The following is a 19538-nucleotide window of genomic DNA, read 5'->3' as shown; positions in this document are numbered from 1 at the left end:
TGCCCCGAACCCCTCCATATCCCTATCCCTTTCTTGGGACACCCCAAAACCGCCATCCCTGCCGCAAAGTAACCCAGCTCATCCCTGCCAGCAGCACTTCCCATCCCCATCTGCACACCGGGTACCCCCAGAGCTCCAGACATGCCTGGGGTGCCCCATATCCCCATCTCTCCCTCAGAGTACACACATATCCCATCCCTTCCCTGGGACATCCCATATCCCTGCCCTGGGACATCCCATATCCTCCATCGTTACCTGGGACATCCCATATCCCCCATCCTGCCCTGGGACATCCCATATCCCCATCCTGGGACATCCCATATCCCCATCCCTGCCCTGGGACATCCATATCCCATCCCTGGGACATCCCATATCCCCATCCCTGCCCTGGGACACCCATCCATCCCGACCCCAGAGCACCCTGCACCCCTGTATTCTGCTTGGCCCCGCTACCCCGAGGGTGGCAGTGTCGGGGGGTGCTGGGGGGTGGGTCGCGGTGTCTGTGGGTGCTGAGGGTCCCCCGCAGGGAGAACTCCCCGGCACACACGCAGCGGCTGCGGGAAGTGGCTGCCGACATCGCGGCCTCGGGCTCGTACCGGCTGCGGGAGCCCGAGCTGACGTTCGGAGCCAAGCAGGCGTGGAGGAACGCGGCGCGCTGCGTGGGCCGCATCCAGTGGAACAAGCTCCAGGTGCGGCCCCAACCGCGGGGACCCTTCAGCACCGGGGGAACTCAGCCACCGCGGGGACCCTCGCCACCGCGGGGACCTCAGACACCGCGGGGACCCCTCACTCACCGCGGGACCCTCACTCACCGCGGGGACCCCTCAGACCGGGGGACACTCAGGCACCGCGGGGGACCCTCAGCCACTGCGGGGCCTCTCAGCCACGGGAGACCCCACTCACCGCGGGGACCCTTCAGCCACTGCGGGGACCCTCAGACACCGCGGGGACTCTCACACACTGTGGGGACCCTTCAGCCACGCGGGGACCCTCAGCCACCGGGGACCCCTCACTCACTGTGGGGACCCTCACCCACGCGGGGACACTCAGCCACAGGGGGGACCCCTCACTCATCGCGGGGACTCTCACCCACTGTGGGGACCATCAACCACTGCGGGGACACTCAGCCACGCGGGGACCCTTAGACACCGCGGGGACCATCAACCTCGGGACCCCCAGCCACCGGGGGACCCCAACCACTGGGGGACACTTCAGCCACCGCGGGGACCCTCACTCACCGCGGGGACCCTCACTCACCGCGGGGACCCCTCGCCACCGGGGGACCCTCAGCCACCGCGGGGACCCCTCAGACACCCGGGGGACACTCGACACCGCGGGGACACTCAGACACGCGGGGACCCTCAACAAGCGGGGACCCCTCAGCCACCGCGGGGACCCTCACACGCGGGGACCCCTCACATCGCGGGGACCCCTCAGCACGCGGGGACCCCTCAGACACGCGGGGACTCTCACCCACGCGGGGACCCTCACCCACGCGGGGACCCTCAGCCACCGGGGTACCACTCAGCCACAGCGGAGACCTCAGCACGCGGGGACCTCACCCACCGCAGCCCACAGGGACACCCACACCCCTCAAACTCCTGGGGACGCCAAACCCAAAGGCACCCCAGCTCACCGCACAGGGAAACCCCACCCCACTCACGGGTACCCGCAGGGACCAACACCCCACGGTCACCCCCCACCACGGGGGGCCCTCATGCCATGCCCCAAGTCCTGGGGTGACCCCACCCCACAGAAACCCTGCTTTGCGCCTGTCGCACGGCGACCCCGGCCCCAGGGGGACCCCGACTCACAAAATCCCTATCCTAGGAGATCCTGGTTCCACAGGGTCCCAACAAAGACCCCACACCATCCCTTGGGGACCTCTGCCCCAAAGGACCTCCTGGCTTGCCGATTCCCCCCGGGGCTCCCGCCCACCGTGTCCCATTCCCCGCAGGTGTTTGACGCCCGGGATGCGCGGGCTGGGGGAGATGTTCAGCCTCTCTGCTCCCACATCCAGTTCGCACCAACCGTGGCAACATCCGTGAGAATCTCCCGGCGCCCCCGTCCCCCGCGGCCGCAGGTGTGCTGACGGCCCCCCGGCGCCCAGTCTGCCATCACCATCTTCCCCCCGCGGGCTCCGGCCGCGGCGATTTCCGCATCTGGAACCCGCAGCTGATCCGCTACGCGGGCTACGGCAGCCCGACGGCTCCGTGCGGGGCGACCCTGCCGTGGACATCACCGAGGTGGGGGTACCCCTGCGCCCCAGGCCCGCTCAGCACCCCCTGTGTTCCCTCTCCGTGCCCGCCTCGATCCTCCCTCCATGCCGCCCTCCATTCCCACTCACCTCTTCCTTCTCCCTCATCGGACTACTCCACCCCCATCTCCATCTCCGCTCCATCCTCCGCATCCCCTTCATCTGCCCCAAACCCTGCGCCCCCAAACACCTCCCGGAGCCCCCCTGACGCTGTCCCCCCCAGCTCTGCATCCAACACGGCTGGACTCCCGGCGGGGGCCGCTTCGACGTGCTGCCGCTGCTGCTGCAGAGCCCGACGAGTCCCTGAGCTGTTCCCGCTGCCCCCGGAGCTGGTCCTGGAGGTGCCCCTGCACCACCCACGTGAGTGGGGCTGTGACCCCCGACCTCTCTGGCCGCGGCGCTCCCAGCGGCCTGGGCTGAGATACCACGGGTCACCCCTGGGAGGGTTTTGGGGAGGGTTTGGGTGGGGGTGGAGGCTGGGGAGCCCCGCTGGGGACACGATCCCATCCCTGGCGGATACTGAATGCTGGATCCTCCCCGGCCTGCGATACCTGGGTGTTGGACCCTCCTGGGCTGGATTCTGATATTCCTCTCCTGACGGAGCTGTGGTGGCTGACCCTGCGGGACACTGGGGTGCAGGAGGGGTGGGGGCAGGGTCCCCGCTCTGGGGCTGCGGGGGTGCGGCCACAGCCCCCCGTGCCCCCAGGCTGGAGTGGTTCTCGGAGGGGGCTGCGCTGGCACGCACTGCCGGCCGTGGCCACCTGCTGCTGGAGATCGGGGGGCTCGAGTTCCCCGCGGCGCCCTTCAACGGCTGGTACATGGGCACCGAGATCGGCTCCCGCAACCTCTGCGACCGCCACCGCTACGACGTGCTGCCCGTGAGCCCCCGGGGCGGACAGGGACCCGGGACCCCTGGGAATGAACAGGGACCCCCTGGGGCTGAACAGGGACCCCTGGGATGAACAGGGACCCGGGACTGCACAGGGACCCGGACTGCACAGGGACCCCCGGACTGCACAGGATCCCCCGGGGGACCCTGGGGCTGAACGGGACCCCCGGACCCCTGGGCTGAACAGGGACCCCTGCACGGACCCCTGGAACTGCAACAGGGACCCCGGGCTGCACAGGATCCCGGGCGGAACAGGGACCCTGGGAATGAACAGGGACCCCGGGGCGGAACAGGGACCCTCGGGACCCCTGGGAATGAACAGGGACACCCGGGTGGAACAGGGACCGGACGGCACAGGCCCCGGGACTGAACAGGGACCCAGGGACCCCGGGACTGAACAGGACCCCCGGGGCGGAACAGGGACCCCGGGCGGAACAGGACCCCGGGGCTGCACTGGGGACCCCTGGGAATGAACAGGGACCCGGGGCTGAACGGGGACCCCACAAGGCAGCCCTGGGACTCATTGGGGAACCCCAGGACCCCTCTGGGAGCCCTGTAACTCCCCAAGGTTTCCCTTGGGACCCACACTGCCCCCCCTCTGCGACCCCACGGGACACTCCGGGACCCTTCAGGCCCATGGGGACCCTCAGCAGAACCCCCTAGCCCCACACCAGGACCACGCTTGGATCGTCCCGGGACCTCCCCCAGCATCCCCCTGGGAGGTCTCTGGTGCCCCAACGGACACCCGAGGGCCCCATCGGGACCCAGGGGACCCCTGGCTGCCCCCCCGTGCCACCCGCCCCGCTGACCCCCGCAGGAGGTGCCCAGCGATGGGGCTGGACAGGGAGCAGCTCCTCCCTCTGGAAAGGACCGGGCGGCTGTGGAGGTGACGTGGCCGTGCTGCACAGCTTCCAGGTGGACCCCCAGTGGCAGGACTCACACTGCTGGGATCCCCTTAGCGGGAACTCCCCACAGCTGGGACCCCCTACAGGGACACCCGGTGCCAGGACCCACACTGCCGTGGGAACCCCCACGTCCCTGTGCCCCCCAGCCCCACAGGCAGCCCAAGTTCCCATTGGCCCCTGTCCCCGCAGGTGGCCCAGGTGACCATCGTGGACCACCACGCAGCACCGAGTCCTTCATGAGCACCTGGCGGCCGAGGGCGGGCACGGGGCGGGTGTCCCGCCGACTGGGCCTGGATCGTGCCCCCGCTTCGGCAGTCTACGGTCTTCCACCAGGAGATGGTCAACTACCACTGAGCCCCACCTTCCGCTACCAGGTGGGTCCCTGCCCCAACGGATATATCCCACAGCCCCCTTCTGCCACCAGGCATGGGGTTGGGACCCACAGATCCTGCTCCGTGGCTCCCCAGCCCTCTGTCCCCATCCCAGGGCTGGAGCCCCAGGTCTCTGAGACCCTCGGGCTGCTGGCACTGACCCCCCCGGGCCCCCCCAGGACTTTCGGGACTGTCCTGGGTTTTGCTGATCCCTGTGGGAGCCCCAACCCTCTGCATCACCTCCACTGGCATCTGCCCCACAGCGGCCCCGGGACACCCCACAGCAGCCCCTGAGCATCCCCTGGATACCTACAGCACCCAGCTGAGGGTGCTCCCCCTCAGCCCCTTTGGGAGCCTGCAGGCCCCCCGTGAGCCCACATGACCCCCCAGTGTCCCCCATGACCCCAAGTTCACATTCCAGTTCCAGGTTTGGCCCCACAGACCCCAACCCCTCTGCCCCACAGCCATCCCCCGCTCCCCAACCCCTCTGCCCACCAAACCACAGACCCCGGCCCTCTGCCCATCACTGCCCCCCAGGCCCCTCTGCCCATCACTGCCCCCCACGGCCCCTCTGCCCACCCACTGCCCCATTCCGCCCCTCAGCCAGACGCCTGGAAGGTTTACGTGTCCAAAGGCACCAACTGTCACCCGGAGAAAAACCTTCAAGGAAGTGGCCAGTAGGTGAACCCGTGATCCTGGGGATGCCATGGGAGTTCCGGGATCCTCAGGAATCCCACGCTGATCCCATGATGGCATCCCACAGTGCTGTTAAGATCTCGGCAGCTCATGGGACACGTGATGGCACGGCGGGTCAAGGCCCACCATCCTCTATGCCACTGAGACCGGAATCCCGACCTACGCTGGAATCTGTGCAGCTCTCCGCCGGGCCTTTGATCCCAAGGTTTGGAGGACAAAGGGGGAGAACTGGGGCAGCTCCCTCATCCACCTCCCCCAGGGGCCAAAGGCCAGCGCCCTGTGGCGGGGTTTGGGCGAGGGGGAGCCGGGCGCACTTCCGTGGAGGAATCCTAATCCCGGATTCCATGAAGGTGCTGTGCATGGATGATATGACGTGGTGGCCCTGAGCGAACGAGACCCTGGTCCTGGTGGTCACCAGCACATTTGGGAATGGGGACCCTCCGGAATGTGCTGAGGTAGGGATGGGACGGGATGGGACGGGAGGATGAGGATGGATAAGGGAGGATGATGATGGCGTAGGATGGGATGGGTTGAGGTTGGAGATGGGATGAGGATGGGGAGTGGGGGTGACATTCTGCCCCCACAGAGCTTCTCCAAGGCACTGATGGAGATGAACGTCACCGTACACCGGCACCTCCCAGGCGGAGCCGCCCATGTGAGCACCCCGGGGGTCCTGGGGGTCCCACTGGGCCAGGGCAGGAGCCCCCTGACCCCCCTCCCCCTCCTGATGCCCGGAGCTAACAAGCTGCGGTTCAACAGCGTCTCCCGTCCGACCAGCTCGTGTCCTCCTGGAAGAAGAAGCGGCGGCAGCTGAGCACACAGACAGTGCGGGAACCCTGGGGGCCCTGAGGTACCGAGGCCTGGGCACGGGATGGGCTCCTCAGCCCGGGAATGTCGGGGGCCCAGGGAACAGGGCACAGGGATGGGCTCCTCAGCCCGGGAATGTGGGGGCCCAGGGAACAGGCACAGGGATGGCTCCTCAGCCCGGGAATGTCGGGGGGCCAGGGAACAGGGCAAGGATGGGCTCCTCAGCCCGGAATGTCGGGGGGCCCAGGGCACAGGGATGGGCTCCTCAGCCGGGAATGTCGGGGGGCACAGGGCACAGGCACAGGGATGGGTCCTCAGCCCGGGCACGCTGGGGGCCCGCAGGCCCGAGGGCACGGCCGTGGGCACAGGGATGGGGTCCTCGCCCGGGCACGCTGCCCTGCCCCGGGACCCACCCCGGCCCTGGCAGCTCCAGCCCCGTCTGCCCTGCGGGTGTGGCTGGGGACAGGAGCTGCCCCCGAGGTCCCCAGCTGTGCCTCCCTCATGTAACGGCCTGAAAACGGCCTGAGCGCCTGGACTATGGGGTTCCCCGGGATCCCCACCCAGGGGACGGTAGAGTTCAGGTCGGGGTCCCGGGCGCACCCCCACATCCCCGGGACCCTCACGGCCCGTCTCCCCCCAGGTTCGCGGTGTTCGGGTTGGGGTCCCGGGCGTACCCCCACTTCTGCGCCTTCGCTCGGGCCGTGGACACGCGGTGGAGGAGCTGGGCGGGGAGCGGGTGCTGCCCTGGGCGAGGGCGACGAGCTGTGCGCCCAGGAGGAGTCGTTCCGCACCTGGGCACGCCAGGTTCCAGGTACGGGGGCTGGGGGCCCTGGGGAGACGCTCTGCCCCCGGCACACCTGGTCTTCCAGGTACCAGAGTCGGGGGGCACCCACAGTCCCCCGCTTGGCACCGACCCCTCTCCCCCGTCCCCCCAGGCTGCCTGCGAGACATTCTGCGTGGGGGACGGGGCAGCGGGGGCCGAGGAGCTGTTCGCCCCGCCCCAGGGCTGGAAGCGCCAGAGGCACCGGCTGGTGCCACAGCCCCAGGCCACCGAGACCCTGGCCGGTACCGATCCTCCGGGCCCCCCCAAACCCTGCGGGACCTCCTGACCCCCGTGCGCCCCGTCTGTCACTGGCACCTGCCCGTGGCTCCCCGAGACACCGCACAGCAGCCCCGAGTATCCTGTGGGATCCCTCACACCCACAGCTCTGGGGGGTCACCCCCAGCTCCCCCGGGACTGCCCCAGCCCCCTGGTGACCTCCCCGAGACCCCTCGGTTCCCCCCAGGCGACAGTCACCCGTGACTCCCCAGCCCCCGTGCCCTCCATGTCGCCCCCAGACCCCTGTTCCTCCCAGCGCCCGTCCTGTCCCCTATGATCCCCCAGCCCCATATGACCCCACCCGTGACCACCAGCGTCCCCTGTCCCCCAGCCCCCTGCACCTTCCCACACATTCCGTGACCCCCTGACCCCCCGCGCCCCCAGGACTGTCCCAGCTGCACAAGCGCCAGGTGTTCCCCTGCTCGGTGCTGTCCGTGGAGAACCTGCAGAGCGGGAGTCCAGGTGAGACCCCACTCACTCCCCACCCAGCCCCGGGGGGGATCTCCTGTCTCCCTCCATCCCAGGACACCCCGATCCCGGGACCCCCGGGATCACTTTCCCCCAGTGCCCCCGTCCTGTGTCTGCCCCTGCCTCATCCCCCACTGACCCCTCCTTCATCCCCTGACCCTCCTTCACCCCATTGACCCCTCTTCACCCCTGACCCCTCCTTCACCCCATCGACCCCTCCTTCACCCCCTGACCCCTCCCTCACCCCATCGACCCCTCCTTCACCCATTAACCCCTCCTTCACCCCGCTGACCCCTCCTTCAGCCCCTGACCCTTCCTTCACCCCACTGACGTCTCCTTCACCCCATTGACCTCTCCTTCACCCCATGACCCCTCCTTCACCCTATTGACCCTCCCTCACCCCCACTGACCTCTCTTCACCCATTGACCTGTCTTCATCCCGCTGACCCCTCTTCACCCCGCTGACCCTCCTTCACCCCGCTGACCTCTCCTTCACCCATTGACCCCTCCTTCACCTCACTGACCCCTCCTTCACCCCATCGACCCTCCTTCACCCCATTGACCTCTCCCTCACCCCGCTGACCCCTCCTTCACCTCACTGACCCTCCCTCACCCCGCTGACCCTCCTTCACCCTATTGACCCTCCTTCACCCCATCGACCCCTCCTTCATCCCGCTGACCCCTCCTCACCCCGCTGACCCCTCCTTCACCCCGCTGACCCTCCTTCCCCCATTGACCCCTCCTTCACCCCACTGACCCCTCCTTCACCCCACTGACCCTTCCTTCACCCCACTGACCCCTCCTTCCCCATTGACCCCTCCTCCCATTGACCCCCTCACCCACTGACCTCTCCTTCACCCATCGACTCCTCCTTCACCCCCTGACCCCTCCTTCACCCCATTGACCTCTCCTTCACCCCATTGACCTCTCCTTCACCAAACTGACCCCTCCCTCACCCCGCTGACCCCTCCTCACCCCCCTGACCCCTCCTTCACCCCATTGACCTCTCCTTCCCCATTGACCTCTCCTTCACCAAATTGACCCCTCTCACCCCGCTGACCCCTCCCTCACCCCGCTGACCCCTCCCGTCATTCCAAGCCCCCTTCCCCGCCTCCCCCGACCCCGCTGTGCCCCTGGCACCCGAGCCCCCCGCTGTCCGGAGCCCCGCTGACGCCGTGCCCCAGCCGGCAGACGCTGCTGGTGCGGCTGGGCTGCGCGGAGCAGGGCGGGCTGCGGCACCTGCCGGGGATCACCTGGGCGTGTCCCCGCCAACCGCGAGGAGCTGGTGCGGGACGTCCTGGAGCGTGTGGAGGACCCGCCGCCCCCGAGCAGCCCCGTGGGCCTGGAGAGCCGCGACGGGGACCCGCCGGTACCGGGAACACGGGGGGATTGGGGAACCCCGCCGGGACCGGGAATATGGGGGCTTGGGGGGACCCCGCGGTACCGGGAACGGGGGGGATTGGGGGGGACCCTGCCGGTACCGGGAACACGGGGGATTGGGGAGACCCCGCCGGTACGGGAACACGGGGGGATTGGGGGAACCCCGCCGGTACCGGGAACACGGGGGGGATTGGGGGAACCCCGCCGGTACCGGGAACACGGGGGGGATTGGGGGGACCCTGCCGGTACCGGGAACACGGGGATTGGGGGGACCCGCCGGTACCGGGAACACGGGGGATTGGGGGGACCCCGCCGGTACCGGGGAGGCGCGGGGTGGTAGGAGGACTCCAGCGGTACCGGACCGGGACAGGAGGGTGTCCCGCAGCTACGGACCGGGGGAAGATGGGGAGGGGCTGAGGATTGGGAAAAGGAAGGCGAAAGGGAAAGGGAAGAAATTTGGGCAGGGGAAGAGGGTCTGGGGAAAGGAATGGGAAGGGATGGAGGAAGAGGAAAACGCTGGGACTTGGGGAGCGGGGTGAGAGGAAGAGAAAAGAGGAAGGACCTTGGGAAGGATACGGGACAGAACCGAGCCACAATCCCCATCCCCAGGAGGGTCCAGCCCCGGGCCCCGCTGGGTGCTGCAGACCCGGCTGCCCCCCTGCACCCTGGCCCAGGCTCTCACCTTCTACCTGGACGTGGGCTCCGCCGACCCCCCAGTTCCTGCAGCTCCTGGGCTCCTTGGCGCGGGACCCCGCGGAGCGGGAGCGGCTCCAGCGCCTGGCGCAGGTGAGGGGAGGGGGGGATCACCGCGGGAGAGGGGCTGGGGGTGGGATACTGGGGTACTGACTGGGATACTGCGGGGCCGACTGGATATGGGGTGCTGAGTGGGATACTGCGGGGCCGACTGGGATACTGGGTGCCGACTGGGATACTGCGGGGCCGACTGGGATACTGGGGTGCCGACTGGGATACTGGGGTGCTGAGTGGGATACTGGGGTACTGACTGGGATACTCCGGTGCCGACGGGATACTGGGGTGCCGACTGGGATACTGCGGTGCTGAGTGGATACTGGGGTTCCGACTGGGATACGGGGTACTGACTGGGATACTGCGGGGCCGACTGGGATACTGCGGTGCTGAGGGGATACTGGGGTGCTGACTGCCCTTCTCGGCCGCTATACCCGGCTGGGATACCAGTTACCTTGCAGTCTGGATACTGGGATGCTGATCCGCTGCCTCATTGGATACTGGGATGTTGCCACCCCCACCCCGGCTGGGGGCTGCTCCCGCGGTCTGGTGCCAGGCCCTGGGGGTCCCCGGGGCCGAGTGTGGGATCCCCGGTGTCCCAGCCCTGTGCCCGCAGGACGCGCGGCTGTACGAGGAGTGGAAGTGGTTCCGGTGCCCCACGCTGCCGGAGGTGCTGGCCGAGTTCCCGTCCGTGGCTCTGCCGGCCGCGCTGCTGCTCTCCCAGCTCCCGCTGCTCAGCCCCGCTATTACTCCATCAGCTCCGCGCCCAGGCCCACGGACGAGATCCACCTCACCGTGGCCGTGGTCACCTACCACAGCGAGAGTGAGCGGGGCGGGGAGGGGGCGGTGGTGGGCACCTCAGGCGCAGGCATCTCCAGGCACCTCCATCATCTCCAGGGTTTCCAGGATATCTCCAGGGTTTCCAGGATATCTCCAGGGTCCCCAGTGCACCTTCAGGGCCCCCATCCGCCAGGACTGCTCGGGGGGCTCTGTGAGGGGCTGCCTTTGGGAGTGCCGCCCACCGCAGCCTCAGCAGCCCCCTCTGGTCCCACAGAGGGCAGGGTCCCCTCCACTACGGCGTCTGCTCCACGTGGCTGGCGCGGCTGCAGCCGGGGGACACAGTGCCGGCTTCATCCGGGGGTAAGGGATCTGTGTCCTGTGGCATGTGTCCCCTGCCTGCCCTCCCTGTCCCGCCTGCCTCCCTGTCCCCCGTCCCCCCACCTCCACGCCCCCAACCTCCCCCCGCCCATTTCCCCACCCGGGCTGGGCTCGGGGCCCCCGCGGTGACCCCCGACCGCTGCAGGGCCCCTCGTTCCGGCTGCCGCCACCCCCGACACCCCCTGCATCCTCGTGGGCCCCGGCACCGGCGTCGCCCCGTTCCGCAGCTTCTGGCAGCACCGGCTGCACCTGCAGAGCGCCGGAGGTGGGACAGCGACACGGCTGGGGACCAGGGACATGGGGGCTGCGGGCAGGGACACAGGGGCCACGGGGCGCCAGGGAGGAGGGGATGGAGGAATGGGGACAGGGGGACAGGTCGTTGGGAGGACGTGAGGACACGGACCCGGGAATGGAGGATGCAGGGGCATGGGGACGGGCACAGGGACACAAGGATGGCAGTTCTGGGACGCGGGACAAGAGACATGGTGACAGTGAGCAAGGGGTCGGGATGTGGGGACATGGGGATGAGGATGGAGAGTGGGGATGTGGGCACATGGGGCTGGGGGGACAGGGGGGTTGCAGGACAGGGGTGAGCGGGGCTGTAGGGACACGAGGACACTGTCCCCCCGCAGGTGGCCTGGGCCCCAGGTGCTGGTGTTCGGTGCCGCTCATCCGCCCTGGACCACATTTACCGCGAGGAGATGGAGCAGGCCCGGGAGCAGGGCGCCCTCAGCCGGTGCTCACCGCCTTCCCCGCCAGCCCGGCACCCCCAAGTGTGACAGGGACAGGGGTGGCGTGGGGAGGGGACGGAGACAGGGATGGAATGGGGACAGCCTGGGATGGCCACGGAGCTGGGGAGGGAGGCGGGATGGGGACAAGGACAAGGTGAGGATGGAAATGGGGGGGACAGGGAGCGGTGGGATACTGAGCCAGAGACGGAGGTGAAGGGCTGGGGACATAGACAAGGACAGGGACAGCACAAAGGGTCAGGGCAGGGCTGGGGAACCTGGGGCAGGTCGGGGGTGCAGGATGCCATCCCCTGTGTGTCCCCAGACCTATGTGCAGGACGTGCTGCGGGCACAGCTGGCAGCCGAGGTGCACCAGGTGCTCTGCCAGCTCGGGGCCACATGTACGTGTGCGGGGACGTCACCATGGCCACCGAGGTGCTGCAGAGCGTGCAGCACCTGGCCCAGGAGGGCGACATGACCCTGGGGCAGGCCGGGGACGTCATCAGCGAGCTGAGGGTAAGGGCTGGGGACACACGGCAGGGGACACGCCCGTGGACACCACGGGGCACCGGCCGCGGCCCTGACACGTGTCCCGCAGGACAAGAACCGCTACCACGAGGACATCTTCGGGCTCACGTTCCGCACGCAGGAGGTGGCCCTGCGCATCCGCAGCCAGTCCTTCTCCCTGCAGGAGCGGCGCCCGCCCGGCCCGGGGCCCTGAGCGGGGACACGGGGACACGGGGGACCCTGTGGCTGTGGCCCCCGTCCCGCCACCCCCAGTAAAGTTTAGTTTTGATAACCCCGGCGCGACACTTTGGCTCCGCGGTGGCACTGGGGCATGGGAGGTGGCACGGGGAAGGACAGCCTTTGTGACACCTCCGGGGTCACCTCCAGACACGAGGAGTGGGAAATGGGGGGCAAAAGGACACAGCCACGCTCCTGTGGCTCTGAGGGGTGGGAGAAGGTGGGAGAGGACCATGGCCCCACCTGTGTGGCCCAGGTGTGTGCACCCCCTGCCCACCACCGCTGCCACCTGCCCACAACCCCCAGTCACCCCAAACTGCCACTCCCCACCATGGGGCATCCCCATCGCCCTCCCCCGGGACCCCCAGCCCACCCCCGGGCACAGCCAGCGGCACACCCCTGTTGTAAACTTTTATTTCAGCTGGTGCTCGGGGCACCACGGGGGGCACCAGCCCTGTGGGCCCCCCTAAAAACAGCCCCGGGAGGGACCCTGGCAGCACCCTTAGCCCTGCACCGTAGTGGGGGCAGCAGGGCTGCCCCGAGCAGGGGCTCCCGCGGACAGGGCCCCCCTGGCAGCATAGTGGGCACGGCGAGCCCCCCACTGTGCCCTTGGCAGCTCCCCCGGCACCTCCGGGGGTCTCGGCACAACCAGGACCCTGCGGAGGGAACGGGGTGTCAGCAGGGACTCCAGAGAAGGGACCCCGGAGTGGGGATCCCAGAGTAGGGACCCTGGCACTTGGGGACCCAACACGGGCACCCCAGAAACTGGGGACCCCAGCACAGATGGCAGCCAGAGCCCACTGAACCCCGGCCTCGGGGTCTCTGTGCCCCAGCCCAGCAGCCCCTGTATCCTCAGCCCTGGGGGCCACCATGTCCCCTGCCCCCAGGGTTCCACTGTCCAGCCCCGGGGTCCCCGCCCCCCGTGTCCCCACCCACCGGAGCCGGGTCCGGCTACGTCATCGTCTCCTCTTCCTCCTCCTCTTCCTCCTCGGCCCACCCCCCAGCGGCATCTCCCGCAGCTGCGAGGCGCGGGCAGCCGAGCCTGGGGGCACAGGGGGGTCAGGACCCGCAGAGCCCCCCCTGCCCTGTGCTGGGGTGCAGCAGTGTCCCCCCAGCCCCCCGGGACATCCCCCGGGCCGGTGCTCACCTGTGGTCACAAAGGGGTGTTTGGGCGCCCCCGCGGGCTGGGGGCCGGGGCCCTGCGGCTGCTGCTGCTGCTGGTGGAGCTGGGGGGACACGGGGGGTCAAGGAATAGCAGAGAGCCCCTATTAGTCCTGAGAACAACCCAGAGACACTCACAGCCCCCATATTGCTGCTGGAGCCCCCCAGCAGCACAGAGCCCCCCACTGGCACTCGGAGCCCCCCGTCAGCCCACAGGGCAGGGGGCCCTCAGCCCGGGGACTCCCCGGCCCCAAAGGGGTGGCAGAAGGGGGAACACGGGTGACACCAGCCGTGGTGTCTCATCCCCAGCACCCCGTCTGGCAGTGGCCAAGAAGGGGGTGGGGGTCACCCAGTGGGGCAGGGAGGGTAGGAGCAGCCAGGAATGGCGCTGGGGACAAGGGACGGGGGGACAAGGGAGCAGGGCCAGGCAGGACTCCCAGGGGCTGAGGCGAGCACCCAGACAGTGACACTCTGCTGGGCACGGGGACACCAGGGAATCCCAGGGAACCCCAAGGGACCTGTGTCCTGGGATGCTGCGGGCAGGGCGACCCCGGGGACCGCGGGTGACACACCTGGTGCAAGTAGATGGCGTGAAGGCTCATCTCGGCCGAGGCCACCTCGGCCAGCAGCGCCGAGCGGCTCAGGCTGCGCAGCCGCGACTCACTCAGCGCCGGCCTTGGGCACGGGGGACACGAGGTGACAGCCCCGCCACAACACCCCCTCCTCGCTGTTGACACCCCTTCCCGGCCACAACAACCCTTCCCTGCCGTGACATCCCTCCCCGCCACCCGTTCCCACGGTGACACCCCGTCCCTGCCCTGCCACCGTCCCGTGACACCCTCTCCCCACCACAGCACTCCGGCCACCATGACAGCCCCCTCAGCGACACCCTTCCCAGCCGTGTCCCCTCTCCCCATGTCCCCACCACGTCCCCCCCTCCTCAGGACGCTTGTCCCCACCTGTCCTCGGGGCACGGGTGCTCTGCGGGGCTGTCGGGGGCTCCGCAGGGCGGGGTGCCCAGGGGGTTCCGCAGGGACGCCAGCAGGCTGGCGGTGGCGCTGGCCGTGCCGCAGGGCTGCCCAAAGCGCGGGTCCCGGGCCACCAGCCCGCTGGCCGCCAAGACACTGGCCACCAGCCCCCGGGCTGCGGGGACATTGGTTAGGGGGACACCCGACACATCCGCGGCTCCCCCGAAGCGCCCCACTCACCGCCAGGGCCGAGTCCTCGGACAGGAGGGACGCGGCCAGCGGCCCCTCCGCCAGTGTCGCGGGGGCGGCGCGGTGGCCGCGTCGCGGGTCACCTGCGCCTGGAGGTGGCCGAGGAAGCGGCGGGCGCGGGCGGCGGCGGCCGCCACCGGGGATTGCTCAGGGCGAAGCGCATCAGCGACAGCTCCGTCTTCCCGTGCTCCGCCTGGCGCTCCGGGGGGGCCTCCGTGTGTCCCTCCGACAGCCACTGCGGGGACAGCGACATGGGACACCCCAGCAGGGAACACGCAGCCCCGGAACGGCTCACCCCGGGCCCCCGGCCCGCCGCCCCCGGGGCCCCCCGGTCCCCACCTGCGGGTTGCCGTGGTGTCGCACGTCCAGCTGCGCGAAGGAGCAGATGTCGCCCCACCCCCGCCACCTCCACCGTGAAGTTGCGGAAGAAGTCCACGATGTCGAGGGCGCGGGGGGGAAACGCGAAGATGAGGATCAGCGGTGTCACGAGGGGGCTCAGCAGCTCCTCCAGGATGAAAACCTGCAGGGGGGAGCAGTGGGGTCTGGGGGTGCTACGGGGCGGAGGTGCAAAATTTGGAAATCCTGGGGTGGGATGTCCAGGGTGGGGAGAATCAGGGTGGGGGATTCCAAAGCAGGCGACTCCTGGGATGGGGCGCCTCAGGAGTGGGGAGTCCACGGTGCAGGAGGGTGGCCAGTGTGGTGGATCCCAGCACCCGGATCCTGGCACAGGAAGCTCCCAGTCTGTGGGGTCCTGGGGGTGGAGGGGTCCCAGGGCAATGTGCTCTTGAGCAGGGGGTCCCAGCGGTGAGGGGTCCAGGCTGGGGGCTCCCAGTCTGTGGGTCCTGGGGGTGGGGAACAGTGGGAGAGGACGGTCCCAGGGGAAGCGGGTTCTGGGGAGGAGGGTCTCAGGGACTGGGGGGCTGCACCCACCGCCTTTACTGGAAGAGCTGTGCCATCTCTGCCCGTGTCTCGGCGCGGCCGGCGCGGCCCTGCCAGTGCTCGGCAGGTAATGACGTGTGCCAGCACCCGCTGCAGCAGCTGCTCCGTGGCACCACACCGCATGCTCGTCTGGGATGAAGGACCTGGAGGGCATGGCGGGGTCCCACCTCAGCCCCCTGCTGCCCATCCAGCCTGACCCGGCCCAGCCCAGCCCGAGGTCTGTCCCACCCACCATGGCCAACCATGACCACAAACCCGGCGGACCCAGCCGGCCCCACGGTGCCCCCAGCACGCACCTGGCCACCGTGACCACGAGCCCCAGCAGGGTGATGGCCGTCAGGATGTGCTGCACCGTCAGCACGTCCTCGTCGTAGACGGTGAGCACGATGAGCACGGCCAGCACGGAGCCGGCGAAGAAGCCTACGTGGCGGGCCAGCACGGCCAGCAGCGGGCTGCTGAAGGAGTCCATGTACTTGGTGGCCGCGCCGTGGCCGCGGCCCAGCCGCGCCTGCAGCTCGTGGCCCAGCTCGTTGAAAGTGGCGCAGGTAGTGGCGGGCGTACAGCGACCAGCGGCGTGCGCCAGGCTGCCCGGCGCCCGCTTCAGCCCCTCGGCGTAGCTGAAGAAGGCGAGCAGCAGGCGCCAGCCCAGACGCAGGGGCACAGCGCCAGGTTGGCCACCCCCAGCAGCAACGGCCGCCCGCGCCAGCCCCCGCGCCAGCGCCCGCCGCGCGCCCGCCCGCTTCACACTGCGGCCGCAGGCTCCAGGTGTTCTGGAAGAGCGCGGCCGGGCCGCGGAACAGCAGCAGCTCCAGGTTGAACTGGAGGCCGCGCGTGAGGAAGACGACGGGTCCGAGCAGCGGCAGGTGGAAGCGCACGGGCAGCAGGGACTGTTGACCATGGCCACGGTGTAGTTGCGGAAGCGCAGGATGCGGTGGTTGGATGTCGAGCTCCGTCAGCTCCCGGCGGCACGCACAGGGGCTGGCGCCGCTGCAGCGGCCAGCAGCCGCGCCTGCACCGACTGCCAGCTGTGGTTGCACAGCTCCTCCTGCGACAGCGGCACGGCCGTCGGCGCTGGGCACCCAGGGCACGGCTCGGCGCCGAGCAGTGCCGGGTGACTCAGCACGGCCCGGCCCTGACCCCATCCCCCATGGCCCCCCAGCCCCTCACGCGGGGGATGCCGAGCGCGCGGAGTAGAAGCTCCGGATATCCCAGTAGCCCACGAGGCGCCGGAGGGCGTGACCAGGCCGCACAGCCAGACCGCACCCGCCAGCACCAGCAGGAACAGCAGCCACCCGCTGCCACGGAGCCTGCGGGGACACGAGTGTCACCAGTGCCACCAACCCCTCCGAGGCCACCTGCCAACCACCACCACAGACCCTGCCAAGAAGACACAGGTGTCACTAGCGCCACTGGAAACCCCCCCACAGCCACACCAGGTGCCAGCAGAACTAGAAGCCACCTGCTGACGTGACGCCTTTGGGGACACAAGTGTCAGCAGTGCCACCCTTCAAAGACACCAGCTGCCCACTGCCATGAAGCCTGCAGAAACATAGGTGTCACCAGTGCCACCAACTGCCGCATGGCCATCTGCTGTCTCAGAGACCTCCTGGGGACACACGTCACCCCGGGCCACACCATTGGCACCCTGACCCCCACAAGGCCACCCAGGGGCACTGGCACCTCTGCATGGCAGCAGCAGGAGCAGTAAGCACCCACTGCCATGGACCCTTTGAGGACATACGTGTCACCCACAGCACCCAGCACAGCTCCCACGTGTCCCCCAGTGTCCCCGTGCCCACCTGCGGGCGCACTGCGGGCGGGCAGCACGGCGTCGGGCAGCGTCACCTTGGCGCGCTCGGGGACGTGGCTGTGGTTGAGGGGCGGGTGGCGAACAGGACGTCGTAGTCGACGCAGCACAGCAGGAACGTGCTGAAGGTGACGACGAACAGGAACTGCCTGAGGGCACGGGGGGGTCAGTGGGACCCCTGTGTCGCAGCCGTGTGGGCACCGCAGGGTGACAACACCGCGGCACTTACACCAGCTCCAGGACGTCCGAGAGCAGACGCAGGCAAAGCCATTCCTCTGGTGGAACTGGTAGATGTGGGGGGCGTTAAGGAGACTGTGAATGGGTGATGGACCCCCCCCCTCGTTCCACCCCCATGCCCAGAGTCCACCCCACGCTCCTCCATGTCCCCCCACGGTGCCACCAGGGCTGTGCCAGGATATCTTGGTGAAAAAACTGTCCAGGTCCTTAATGTGATGCCACGAGTCTGGGGGCAAAAACACGAGGGGGTCAGGTCAGAATGGTACCGCCCCCCGGGACCCCCACGCCCCACCGAGGACCCAGAAACACCCACGAGGAGTCCCCAGAGGGCCCACGGGAACCCTGGATCCCCCCCAAACGGGATCCCCGTACCTGTCGGTCCTTCGGTGACGTGCAGCAGCAGCTGCTCCTCCTCCTCCTCGCCGGGGGGCGAGTCTTCCTCGCAGTCCTCCAGCCGCCGGTACTCCTGGTAACTGCCGGTCCCCGTCTCCCTGCTCCGCCATCACCTGCCGGGAAACGTGAGCGCCTGCCGCCGGGACGGGGCGGCCGCGAATGGGGCAGGCGGGGGTCGGGGGGCAGGTGTGGGGCCCCGGAAATGCCACTGGGGTGCCGCAGCGCCGCCCGCGTGCCCCGAATTCGGGTGGCCTGAGCTGGCCCCGGCCGCGGGCAAATGACACCACAGGTGCCACCGGCCCGTCCTGTCCCACGGCCAGGCCAGTGCCAGAGCCCGCCGTGACCCTGCGGAGCTTCCCGGGGCTCCCCGGGAGGGACCCCCGGCACGGTGTGAGGTCCCCAACACTGCCCCCAGCTGACCCCCGGGCCATGCTGCGCTGCCCAGTCCCAGTGCGGGGACGCCTCTCCCCACGGACCCCTGTGTCCACGGCCCCCCACAGCCTTCCTCCCCACGGACGCCCTCTCCCACGGACTCCTGTAGCCACAGACACCCCACGACCCCACTCCCCACACCATCCCGGAAGCCGGGGGGGCAGCAGCCCAGAGCAGGACCAGCTCAGGACCAGTCCTGAGCCCCGCTGGCTCTCACTGCCCCGCGGAGCCCCAGCCCGGGAAGGAGCGGATCCCCCCACCTCTCTGGGGCAGAGCAGGACCCTGGACCTTGGGGCAGAGGGCAACCTTCCCACAGGGGAGGACGGGACACACAACCTCTCGGAAGGGACCCCAAACCCTTGGATGGGACCATCACTCCTGGGAAGGATGGGACCCCACCCCTGGAGCAGAACGGGACCCCCCACCCACCCCCCCCACGGTCCCCTCACCGCAAGCCCCGCAGCGCCGCGCGTCACCAGCGTCCCCGGCGGTGGCCACAGCCGCTGTCCGGCCAGGCCAGTGGCCGCAGGTGACACCGTCTGGCCCCACCTGTCCGGGGCTGACTCACGGCGCGGGGGCCGCGGGCACGGGGCTGGTGCGGCAAGAGGGACCCGACCCCCATTTGCGCAACACCCCCTTGGGGACAGAGGCCACATCCCCCGGGATCGGGTGTCCCGGCGGGTGACATCGGCACGGCCGTCCCCAACCCGCTCAGCATCAGGAAGCCAAAAATACCAGCGGAGCCCGAAAATATAGCCCGAGAGTGTAAACGGTGGGGGGGCCGGGGGGATTCCCCGGGCCGGGGCCGGGGCAGCCGCGACACCCCCGGGGCCATGGACAGAGCCCAGGGGACACAGCGGGCACGGGGGACACAGCGGCCCCCGGCAACGGCACCGGTGACGCTGTCGGGACACACGTGCGTTTTCACAGCGTCACCTGTGTCACGGGGACTCCCGAGGGACTCCGCCTGGGGACATGGACAACTGCCCGTGGGGACACGGCAGGGTGACAGCCCCGCGCTGACACGAGCCCCGGCGGCGACACTCGGCTGCGCCGTAAGAGCACGGACGGGGCTGGTCAGGGACCCCGCGAGTGACCCGGGA

At 69.4% G+C, this 19538-nt stretch overlaps 2 protein-coding genes across 2 annotated transcripts in view; one reads left to right on the top strand and one right to left on the bottom strand.

Annotated features, from left to right (window-relative positions):
- The window catches only part of NOS3 (nitric oxide synthase 3), a 12348-nt gene extending 792 nt beyond the window's left edge, over positions 1 to 11556 (top strand). Inside the window, exons 2-18 of the mRNA XM_066341210.1 lie at positions 460 to 689; positions 884 to 1517; positions 2021 to 2246; positions 2964 to 3135; positions 4198 to 4425; positions 5705 to 5773; positions 5878 to 5943; positions 6566 to 6736; positions 6795 to 6990; positions 7409 to 7486; positions 8677 to 8861; positions 9590 to 9658; positions 10176 to 10306; positions 10378 to 10497; positions 10674 to 10759; positions 10923 to 11042; positions 11426 to 11556. Of these exons, the coding sequence (XP_066197307.1) occupies positions 460 to 689; positions 884 to 1517; positions 2021 to 2246; positions 2964 to 3135; positions 4198 to 4425; positions 5705 to 5773; positions 5878 to 5943; positions 6566 to 6736; positions 6795 to 6990; positions 7409 to 7486; positions 8677 to 8861; positions 9590 to 9658; positions 10176 to 10306; positions 10378 to 10497; positions 10674 to 10759; positions 10923 to 11042; positions 11426 to 11556 (2912 nt within the window). The remainder of the gene's footprint in view (positions 1 to 459; positions 690 to 883; positions 1518 to 2020; positions 2247 to 2963; positions 3136 to 4197; positions 4426 to 5704; positions 5774 to 5877; positions 5944 to 6565; positions 6737 to 6794; positions 6991 to 7408; positions 7487 to 8676; positions 8862 to 9589; positions 9659 to 10175; positions 10307 to 10377; positions 10498 to 10673; positions 10760 to 10922; positions 11043 to 11425) is intronic.
- A 1634-nt stretch (positions 11557 to 13190) lies between these two features.
- On the bottom strand, positions 13191 to 18122 carry ATG9B (autophagy related 9B). Its single transcript, XM_066313081.1, is given in 34 exon segments — positions 13191 to 13253; positions 13256 to 13291; positions 13397 to 13475; positions 13983 to 14085; positions 14370 to 14553; positions 14615 to 14671; positions 14674 to 14743; positions 14746 to 14862; positions 14967 to 15020; positions 15022 to 15147; positions 15554 to 15638; positions 15640 to 15674; positions 15676 to 15709; positions 15863 to 16101; positions 16103 to 16149; positions 16152 to 16217; positions 16220 to 16253; positions 16255 to 16311; positions 16313 to 16455; positions 16458 to 16503; positions 16505 to 16529; positions 16531 to 16559; positions 16561 to 16611; positions 16734 to 16756; positions 16759 to 16800; positions 16803 to 16873; positions 17366 to 17384; positions 17387 to 17443; positions 17446 to 17522; positions 17603 to 17630; positions 17633 to 17666; positions 17793 to 17836; positions 17983 to 18082; positions 18084 to 18122. Coding segments are annotated over 34 exon segments (2295 nt in total). The 5' UTR covers positions 18114 to 18122; the 3' UTR covers positions 13191 to 13200.
- Between the last annotated feature and the right edge of the window lie 1416 nt (positions 18123 to 19538).

Source organism: Sylvia atricapilla, chromosome 1 (assembly GCF_009819655.1).
Source record: "Sylvia atricapilla isolate bSylAtr1 chromosome 1, bSylAtr1.pri, whole genome shotgun sequence".
Lineage (NCBI taxonomy): Eukaryota > Metazoa > Chordata > Aves > Passeriformes > Sylviidae > Sylvia > Sylvia atricapilla.
This window is presented reverse-complemented; position numbering and strand designations above follow the sequence as displayed.